Consider the following 11,284-nt stretch of genomic DNA (forward strand, 5'->3'; position numbering starts at 1 on the left):
GATCAATGATAAAAGAATTACTCTTTATATATTATACATAGTTTATAATATTTTTATAATGATTTTTGATTAAACATTTATAACTAAAAACGTAGTATGTACTAGGTGATTATAGGCTATAGCCGTCACTTATCAAATTATTACCATATTGACTTTTGACCACGGACTAACCTATATACATTATACGTCCGTGCTTTTGGCTAATCGGAATTTGCTGAAATAAGTTAATAATGCTAATATGATATAATATTGTAACATTGTAGTATTAAATTATATAATATAATAAAATAAATATTTTCAATAAAACAATAATTATGTGGGTCCGATAAATTCAAATCGCGTTACATTCGAGCTGTCACTTGTGCGTACCTACAGTTTTAACTCGACAATTCGGGGTCGTTGACCAATCCGTCTTATCTAACAACGCGATATTATGTAATTTTTAAAATTTACGTCAGATCAACGAAATCGGTCTATTTTATTTTCTCTCGATCCGTCTCCAAACCGTATAATATAGCGTACAGATAATTAATATATATCACTCATCGGACCACGGATCATCATGGACTTGTCCAATAGTCGTATAACTGGTATATTTATATTAATCGTAAACTTGCAGCTAACCGATTACGTTTTGCTACGAGAACTCAAAAAACGACCACATATTGTTGTAATCGTTGCCGATGATTTGGTTAGTATTATAATATTATGTTTATGTTATAGACAGATTAAACTGCTATATTATGGAGATAGGTGTAATATGAAATATAATACCAAAGTTAAATCTAAACTATGTGTTGACAAAATATTAGTCATGAACAATTAAAAAAAGTGTACCTAGGTAGTAGGTTGCAATAAATGTATTTAAAAAAAGGAAAAGTAGGTGACCGCTCAGCTGCTCAGTAGGCAAAGGTAGGCATTAATATAACTAGTTAGTTAATTTTCTAATCAACTTATGAAATTAACTCGTTTAATTATAGGTTAAAATAACTTTGCTCAGTTTTTTAAAAATAATCCACAAAGTTAAATTTCTTTTTTAATTTTTTTTTGTATGGTTTTATACGTAAATATTAATACTTACTAGAATAAAAATAAAAATAATTTAATATTATTATAATACAAACAGTTTTGTTATATTTCTTGATAAAATAATTTTGTAAATAAATATATTTAAATAGATTAGATAGGAAAAAAAACCAAAAAAGGTGGGCAAGTGGGTGTCGCTTTGCTGTACAGTAGGTTACAAGTGGGTCACTGTAATGGATGGTGTTAAATTTGAATTCAATGATATAATATCATTGTATAAGAAATACGATTCTGAGCGAAAACGGTCAGTCAGCCATGATATTACTAAGCACCAACTACTGTGTAATAGTTCGTGTTATGTGTTCCTAAGTATATTTGATGATATTATTATGAATATAGTAATTTATATATTTACCTGTTTACGTAGAACCTTGTTTTAAATTTTCAATCCTTAGATATAAAAGTTTAACAATTTAAACATTTTTAACTACAAAATAGTTATTACATTTTAAATTTGATAAATATTGTCAAGATTTTACAAAAAATTGTGCCTATGTATTTTTTATATTTTTCTACTGATATTGTAACAATATATCAGCATTTTGACGCTATTATACCAAACAAATTAAAATTTTATTGATATTTATAGTTAAAAAAAAACAAAAATAATTGAAAATTAACAATGCCCGTAAACATTTCAAAAAGAGTCGAAATATTTTCAAAATTTAAATCGTGTGTAGAAAATGCTAATAAAAAACATTCAGTGAAAATTTCAAGAATCTACAGCTATTCGTTTTTTAACTACAACAAAATAAGAAAATCGTTACATGAGAAATCGAGTGAATATCAAATGTTGTAAAAATATGAATTTCAAACGCAATTTAATTTGACTTTCTTCTAGAAATTTTTTTTTTTGATAAGGGTAGAAAATCTTATGAAGAATCTTAAATTACATTCTAAAATCTTAGATTTAAAAAGAAATTTTTTTATGAATTTCTAATTCAAGATAATTTGCAAATTTTCGTCATTTTTACGTATTCTGTCAATATTTGAACTTTAAATGCTAATAAAAAATAACTGTAACTAAAGATTTTAATATTTTTCAAATGTCTTTGTAACAATATAGTAGGAGCCTTGTATTAAATTTTCAAGTATTTTTACTCAATAAATAAAATTGTATTGATATTTATAAAAAAAAAATAGAAACTAAAAATGACCGTTAACAACTCAAAATAAGTCAAAATATTTGGAAAATGTTATGTTGTATAGAAAATGCTAATAATATAAACATTCAGTCAAAATTTCATGTACTTACGGTTATTTGTTTAAGAGTTGCACCAATAACCAAAATCGATTTTCTCAAAAACAGATTTTGCGTAAAAATTTCCGTTTTTCCTTAAATTTTCTTTTCTTTTTCACGGCGCTTTTGAATGCTACTGGGAAATTTTTACTTTTGACCACCTAAAGTACCAACTAGATTCACTTTCCCATCAGAAAAGATACTGTTGAAGAAAATTTAAACATTTTTACTGTCCTAAAAAGTGATGACAGACACAAAAAAAAAGTAATAATAATAAAAAAAAAAACACACACATCATTGTGAAATCAATACATTTCATCGTTCCACTCAGAATCTAAAATTATTACAAGAAAGTTCAATAACATTGTTTATTATCATTTTGGGAATTACAAATAATGCAGTCACTCTTTATGTAATCAATATACTAATTAAAAAACGCAGTCAGGGATCGGCATGTAATTTTTCTTGATTTTTAATTTTTAGAAATGTATTAACTGATATCACACCCAAGCGGTATAACAATTTGAATCCAGAATTTTCATTTTTATTTAGTGAGATAGATCTTCGAAACCGGAGAGTGGATTTCGTTGTTTGGGGTTTCGTTAGATTCACATTGGTTAGGAGAAGTGTAGTGAAGATTTTCAGAACTTTATCTTTAATAGTTAATTTATTCACTACAGAATATTAAAAAAAAATAAAACAAATTTTATTCGGCTAAATTATTACCCAACCACTTATCATTACTGAGTTACATTTTTATTATTTTCCTATTTTACACAAATTCTTGAAGTTTTCAAAATTCAGACTTTTTTCATTTCAATTACCATACTTACTTGAATAAAAATCAAAGTAAAATGTAGATTAACTTTTTTTATACTGAGTTAAGTTAAAATTAAACTTAGGGACCTATCAAGTTAAATTTATAATTTGTTAAACTGGGTAGCTTGTAACGTTACCAAACACCATTTTTTTTAGACTTATATAGTTAACAACTATACTGAATACTATGGTGAAGTCAGAATTTGGCTTCGGACTTAATTTCGAAGTTATGGCCTAATGAATTTCGCTATTTTGTGATTTTCACACATTCACGCATCACTCTAGTTTACTGCGCCTTTTACGAATGTAGATATATATTTTTTTGAAAGTTATGTACTTCAATAAATTAAGAACGATGGTGCAGTAAAAATTTTGATAGTCAGACTTCATTTTGCAGTTATAGCCTATGGCAGTTTAAAATTCTGCGCTTATACGCATTTGCAGAACGCTCTTGATTTTTCTACGCTCGGTTTTTGATTTTGCTCTTAGCTTAGGTTAGGTTAGATTAAATAAAATACTTTGTTGCAATTCAAACGATGTCAATCGATCAATTATTATTGTAGTATAGACTATGCTGTATAGTAATAGCAGGAGGTTTAGTACATAAGTTCATTAGTCATAATATTGTCATAATATAATTTATCAATCGGAATATATGAACGATAACGACTTATCCATGCATTTCAATATAAATATATTATATAATTAATATATTTTCATTTTAATATAAACTAAAGTAATTGTGTTTATTAATGAAAGTATAGGAAAGTATTTCCATAAATTAAATTGTTTTAAAAAGTATCCTCGCTACCGTCATTATTTAAGGAGCAACATTTAGGCAATTTCTAAACTTGTTATAACCGCCTGTGATTTATGTGTTAGTTGTAAATGATTATGAGTGTGAGTGAAAATAAATGCAGGTATCTTCTCTCGTACGCGCATACACTTATCAATAACCATACTCGTTAACCATATAAATTTTACTACACGAATTTTACAAAAACATACATTTGTTTTGATAAAATTAAAGTTGGTTAACGTTGTCTGATTTTGATTCTGAAAAAATATTTGAATTCATCAGAAAAATGTCTGTAGATCCACCAATCAAACATTTACCGTTTTTAATATTAATTTTAATTTTAATTATGATTCGAAAAAGTTCAATTTTCAAGTTTTCAATTACAGTTCACAATAATATAAAATTTAGTTTTTACAAAGTGCTTCGTAAGATCTATAGACAATTTTATGGTGAGTACAATTTTTTTTTTTACAAATCGGACAACGTTAACCAACTTTAATTTTGTCAATACTTTAGGTCTTTTCAGCTAAAACTGACGTCAGTAGCAAAGCCCCTTAAGCAGGGCTTGAAACCGATATTTGATACCGATTTTGAAAACCTGTTAAAACCGTTAAAAACCGAAAACAAAATCGAAAAAATCAATACCGGTAATCAAAATCGAAAAATATAAAAACCAGTATTCAAAACCAAAAATGTAATCAGAAAAAATAAATACCGATATCCAAAACCGAAATCAAAATCGGAAAAAATACATACCAATAACCGAAACCGAAATCGAAATCGGAAAAAATATGTATGGTTTCAAGCCCTGCTTTTAAGAATAATGTTTTATACTTTTGTGACTTTATTATATCATACATATTTGTCAGTGGTGGGGCTGGCGAGGGGACTGAAATATTATCTGGGGGGCTAGAGCTCTACCTCGTCCCCCCCCCCCTTGGCTCCGTGCATGGACTTATCAGTTAGATGTGACATTATATATGAGCCGTTTGTCTGTACCATATGGTTTCCTGTTTCAACTAATTTTAATTGTGTTTCGCACAGAATAATGGTACAATTATGATAGGTAGTACTATCTATATTTTATAACCAAGGTTTCACACAAAAGTGTAATACACTTTACTATACTTACTATACTATTTTAAATGGCATTGTTACGACTTATGAGAGGTCCGCAGGACCTCAAGTATTGTACCAGAGCTAGTTGACTCCGGTCGCCACTCGCCATTCTATACCTTGTTATGTTACCTTAACTGGCCATTGAGTTTGGTGACCGGTGTCGGCAGGCGACGGGAGCCAGTATACTTGTGTTACTTTAACTAACAATGTTAAGTTTACCTGTTAGATACCTAATGCAGTGACCGCCCCCCCCCCCTACGACAACGGATGAACATTTTAACAAGTTAATGGCCACCTTAATAGTACCTTAATACAATATTGTAAATAATAGAGCTTCAATTGGTAATACCATGTTTGTTTTTTAAATTTTAATTAATATTTACGATAGTCCACAATACTCAAAACTATTTCGTTGCTGTGCCATGTCGACGCGTGATTATTGTTATTGTTATTTGAAATACTGAATTAAAACATAAAACTACACACTGAAGTTCTATATCATTTCCTCTATATCGTCTTCAGATTTATTGTAAATTATTATTTATTATAACAAAATATTTTATACACTTGACTGTATTCCAATAAATAAACATAAATTATTGTCATTATGAACTCAATACTCAACATTGTATGTATGATATAAATATAGAATTGTATAATTATTATTACTTTAATTTTTAAATAATAATTAATACTTAATACGAATTTACAAATGTGTATAAAAATAAAATTAAAAAAATAAATTGGTATCAATAAATGTTCACTCACATCCACACTACCATTTAAAAGTACATATCAGGAAATATAGTCTAATAAAAATGTCTAGTTTTATAGGTTGGAGGCCAGGTTCTGTGTTGAGGCGGTTGAGGCATTTGGTTTTAGCTGCAGTGTAAGCCAAAAATCCCGAATTACATTTTTATAACATTCAATTTTAAATAAACAAAAAATCAAAAATAATTTCAATTAATTGTAATTGTAAATAATTCCATATAAACCCTGTACCGTGGTGTCCCTGGAAACAGCTTGCAGTGCCCTTAGAGACCAGTTTGTAGTGCACAGTCTGAAATATGCTGACTTAATGTATTTAAACAGGGTTGGAATGATGTTGGATTTCACGGATCTATACAGATACCTACGCCAAATATCGATGCACTTGCTTATAACGGTGCAATATTGAATCGTCATTATGTCCAGCCAACTTGTACTCCATCGAGGGCTGCTTTGCTTACCGGAAAATACCCGATTCGTTATGGTAGGTTCACTTGGTCTCTAATAACTTATTAGTAATAAATAACAATAGGTAAACGTAATTAAATTATGTCCTAAAAATAATATTTTGAAATACATTATTACGTTCCAAATTAATTTACCCCAAAAATATATTGATTTTTAAATAATTGTAAAAATTAAAATTAAAATACTTATTGATTTACAATCAATTAGTAATTAAACGTTTTTACAATGAAACTTTGTATACAAATTAGAATTTACAAATTGGTTATTAATTATTATGAAATGCCCAAAAAAAATAATTTAATTTAATTTTTAATTTTTGATATTAAAAAGAAAAAATATTATACTGTACATTCTACATGTAACGTGAGTAGATACAAATAAATTATTTAAAAAAAAATACATAATTAAATATTGATTAGAACAAAAGTTATTATATTTGTTAGGTATTTTTGTTACACTCTATATTCATTGGGGTTTAGACTAGTTGCGCCTAAAACTAAATTTGTATTTTAGGGTCAGTATACCAATTTATTGCGCTGCTTATATTTTAAATCAGTATACCATATGTACATGTGTTCGATATTTGCTGTACGAATTCACATATTTTAAGTTTAAGAACATTTATATGCATATTTTATGGATTTAACAAAACAATTTTATTTTTTTAGAAACTTATAGTTCGAAAAAAAATATTATATACAGGTACGACAATCAATTAATTCAAAATTAATTAATTCACCAACAGATATTTTTGTAATGCTATCGGATGCGGCTCCCTATATTATATAGTTCAGTGTGAAAAATCACTTAGTTCTTTATACTGGAAAATGATTCACGTGACATGCAATGCATGTGGTCTCGACGGGACTTCTGAAGAGGTTCGCGGAAAATTTAGCACTATTAATAATATTGTATCGAATGTCAAATTTTTTTTAAAAAAAGTACCTTCACGTATATTATATACCTACATTATATTTTATTCAATAAATTGCATATTTTCCAAATTTTTACATACCGCAACAAGTGATGTTTATAACGCACATGTATGTACATATTTGAGTACTTTTTAGTGTTTAAAGTTCCGAGCCTTGTTAATAGCTTATTGTATAGTATTTATTTACAATATTAAAATATAATATTTAGACAATAGAATTCAACAGTAATTTTCACATTTATTTTTCGTCAGCCACTACAAATGGATACATATTTGTATTAAAAACGTTAAATGCAGTTAAGCAACGTGTAGATAGTAAAAACAATTAATTATATTATAATACTATTGTATTGAAGAAAAATATGTTTAATTAACGTTCAATAAATCACGCTTTGTCCCGTGTTAAAGAAATGTATTTTTTTTTTTATGTCTGACTGATTAACTGACTTACCATAATAAACTTTGCGTAATTACATACCTGTTGGATTTAATTCTACAGAGAAATTATAATTACACATTTTTGGCCATTACTCTCTAAATCTTAAACGTGATCCACGCTTTTGCTTTTTACAGTATTAATGTATTTATAGTATTCATAGGCTGTTCTTCAGCGCAATTAGTCTATTGACTCTGAAAATGAGCGCAATATAATTGGTATATGAAAAGGTTTTAGCGCAATTTATGAACTCTCTAAAGACTATATTCCAAATATATTGGGTTCAAAATTACCTACTAGATTACTTACCCATAACTATTATTATTGGGTACACATCAAATCACTAATGTATACGTTGTTAGGTCTTCAAGGTCCACCCATTGCTTCTGGAAAAGCTTCAGCACTTCCAACGAATGAAAAAATTTTACCACAAGTAAACATGACTGAATACTATATTTGTTCTTGAAATCATTTGTTTGAGTACAGTTGTCGTTACTTTAAATGTTATTTTTAAATTAATTTAAAGTATCTGAAAGAGTTGGGATATTCAACACATTTGGTTGGAAAATGGCACTTGGGTCATTACCAAAAACGTTTCACTCCCACAAAAAGGGGATTCGACAGTCATTTCGGCTACTGGAACGGGTATATTAGTTATAGAAACAGCACACACGCTACGGTAAGCAACATTTTTCTACGATTTATAATTTTATTTGAATGTACCTATTAAATTTGTTTACGTTCGATTATATCATACGTTAATTGTTATTGATGATAAAATTATAGCGAACAATGAGTGGTATCGATGCCAGGCGTGGGTTCGAAAGGGCGGGAAATGAGATGGACCGCGATCGGTATGCAACTGATGTTTTTACAGAAGAAGCTCGTAAAATCATAGAATCAAGTAAACGGGAAAACACTGAGATGTTTTTGATGGTAAGTCATTTGGCCGTTCATTCAGGAAATAGTGGACCAAATCACTTGGAAGTCTTGAATAAAACCTACAATGACGAGGCATTCGGTTATATTGAAAACGAAAACAGAAGACTTTATGCAGGTAAGAATAATATTGTTATATTAAAAAACGGGACTTTTTTAATTTTCAATTTTCTTTTTTGTTCAACTTTATTTACTTATTTATACAGTCGAGTAAGTAACTACAGATTCTTGTCTACCAGTTTTACAACGTTTTTTTTTCTGTGTACCAGATATAAAACAATAAGCGTGTTAAATACGTTTATTAATGAGAAAACAAGCTCTTTATTTGCTTTGCTTTATTTGTATGGCTTACTGCATTATTTTGAGAACGATTACCGTCCAATTTTAGGATACCAGACCCAATAACCTGAAATCATCTTAAAGGTAATCATGAAAAAAATTGTAGATAAATTTGTTATTTGGAATCTGCAATATTTGATCATGCATCTCCCTTCTACCAATCAGCTATGCATAATGCATCGGCCCTATCTTGTTGTTGATGAAATAATTTTGCATATTTTCTCGATGCAAATACGCACAATATTATAATGAAATTTATGGTGCACGAATTTCAGGCATGGTGACTTCTTTGGACGACTCTGTTGGAAAAATAATCGAATCACTACATGAACACGAAATGCTAGAAAATTCTATTGTAGTGTTTATATCAGACAACGGTGCGCCTACGGATGATCCGTTATGGGGTCATGATAACTTTGGATCAAATTGGCCTTTAAGAGGGGTATGATTTATTTTGTGACATTTATTAAAATATTATTAACTACATGCGTTGTGGTTTGAGTGTTTTTTTGTCCTGTAAAACAGCGTCTCGGAAATTTTAATCAGATCAAGTAAATAACCGGTATAGGTAGAGGTACAAAATTACCAATTACTATACCAATAATTGGTAAATTCATAATACATTCAAGATAGATCATAATAAAAAAATATGTAATTTTTTCTTAATTTTAGAAGCTAAACAAAATTACAAAATAATATTTTGTCAATAAATTCATTATAAAAAGGTTTGATATTTTATTATAACTGTATTAAATTTAGAAAAAAGCATCAGTACTTGAAGGCGGAGTTCGTGGGGTTGCTGCGATATGGAGTCCATGGTTGAAAGAAAAAAACACTGTTTCCAATAATTTATTTCATATTACTGATTGGTTGCCCACTTTATATACAGCTGCAGGTAAATAAATTTAACAAATTTTATCAATTATTTTGTGAGTATGAAGTTTACGAGGGTCACCAAATAATGAGATACTTAAAGTTTAGGACTAGATTTCCGTTTATATGCGTTTATATTCTCATTAAATAAATCGGTGTCGTGACTCATGGATATTGTATAGATGAAATAAGTAGAATTATAGGTAATATAATATACATCCGGGATTCAGGACAATCAAACGCCGTAATATTTAAAATATTTAAAAATAAAATTAAGGGTGCCAGTTCAGAGCCTCTGACTCTTCTTAGGGGGCAGACCCCTTTTGTTACGTGCCTGTTTCAAAAACTTTTTTTGTTTAATTAACTTTTTAGTGTTATCCCGCTAAAAAAGCTCCAATTTTTATTAACAAATGATTCATTTTTAGGCGGGAATTTTGAAGACTTAGGTAAAATTGATGGTGTCAATCAGTGGAAAAGTTTAACTGATACTTCAAAACAAGTAAGATCAAAGATTTTAATCAATATAGATGAGACAAGAGGAGAGGAAGCCTTGATTTTCAACCAATGGAAAGTTGTGAAAAGTAAAATTTTTTTATACTAAATCTAGTCAATATGAAATGATATGTACCTACTGTTTAAGAGTTAAAGCTATAGCCTATAACTACTAAACCACAATGGTTTTTATTAATAATATCCCATATTTGATGAATTTGTACTTTTCTATTACATTGAACCGTAGAATGATATTCTAAAAATAATATTGCTATAATTTTCAATTTTTAATTTTTAATTTAATTTTTACATTACTATAATGTTTGTATCGATGTGAAGTGCTATGTGACTGAAAATGTCTTTCTATGTTTATATTCCTATGTAAATGTTGTGCACTTTTAAACAGTAAACTTAACTTCTATATCGCTTTTAACTTGCACAGTTACGGCCCACAGACCCAAGCGCTGTGATTATATTTTACACAAACATAACTAGCCATTTGAATTTTATTATTAACAACTAGCTCGCTAAATGTTTTTACAGGTAACCGTACGAGTAACATGGTCTTCAACCTCAAGTACGCCGGGGATCCTGGTAACGCAGGGCCGAAATATAATATGTCCGGTGTGGTGGCAAGTACCGTTGGTAAACGACTATCAAAAATCAATTGTTTGACCCAAGACAGTTGCATGAACGCGTCAACGGCGCGAGATGTGTTTTACGTTTCCCGTTCACTGGCTAAAGTTGACGGCCAAACTTGCCCAGAGCGTGTATCCAACCCAAATCCCGACCAACAGTATGAATGTTTTGACGGATACTGTCTCTTCGATATCCTCCAAGACCCCTGCGAGTATCGAAATGTGGCCAAACAGAACCCCCAAACGCTGGACGCGACGATCCACATGCTGGAACAGTTCAAAAAGGAAATGACGATGCAAGCACCTGATCCGATAATTGATCCCGATGCGGATC

At 29.4% G+C, this 11,284-nt stretch overlaps 1 protein-coding gene across 2 annotated transcripts in view; it reads left to right on the forward strand.

Annotated features, from left to right (window-relative positions):
• Nucleotides 1-228: 228 nt before the first annotated feature.
• Nucleotides 229-11,284, forward strand: part of LOC100167141 (arylsulfatase B) — a 23,483-nt gene continuing 12,427 nt past the window's right edge. Inside the window, exons 1-9 of one of the 2 annotated variants that reach the window (XM_001942837.5) lie at nucleotides 229-691; nucleotides 6,156-6,315; nucleotides 8,032-8,102; nucleotides 8,196-8,348; nucleotides 8,456-8,726; nucleotides 9,223-9,389; nucleotides 9,707-9,842; nucleotides 10,246-10,401; nucleotides 10,856-11,284. In XM_001942837.5, the coding sequence (XP_001942872.1) occupies nucleotides 563-691; nucleotides 6,156-6,315; nucleotides 8,032-8,102; nucleotides 8,196-8,348; nucleotides 8,456-8,726; nucleotides 9,223-9,389; nucleotides 9,707-9,842; nucleotides 10,246-10,401; nucleotides 10,856-11,284 (1,672 nt within the window). In that variant the 5' untranslated portion in view covers nucleotides 229-562. The remainder of the gene's footprint in view (nucleotides 692-6,155; nucleotides 6,316-8,031; nucleotides 8,103-8,195; nucleotides 8,349-8,455; nucleotides 8,727-9,222; nucleotides 9,390-9,706; nucleotides 9,843-10,245; nucleotides 10,402-10,855) is intronic. The other variant, XM_029492793.1, reaches the window with a different exon arrangement.

Source organism: Acyrthosiphon pisum, chromosome X (assembly GCF_005508785.2).
Source record: "Acyrthosiphon pisum isolate AL4f chromosome X, pea_aphid_22Mar2018_4r6ur, whole genome shotgun sequence".
In the NCBI taxonomy this organism is placed as follows: Eukaryota; Metazoa; Arthropoda; class Insecta; order Hemiptera; family Aphididae; genus Acyrthosiphon; species Acyrthosiphon pisum.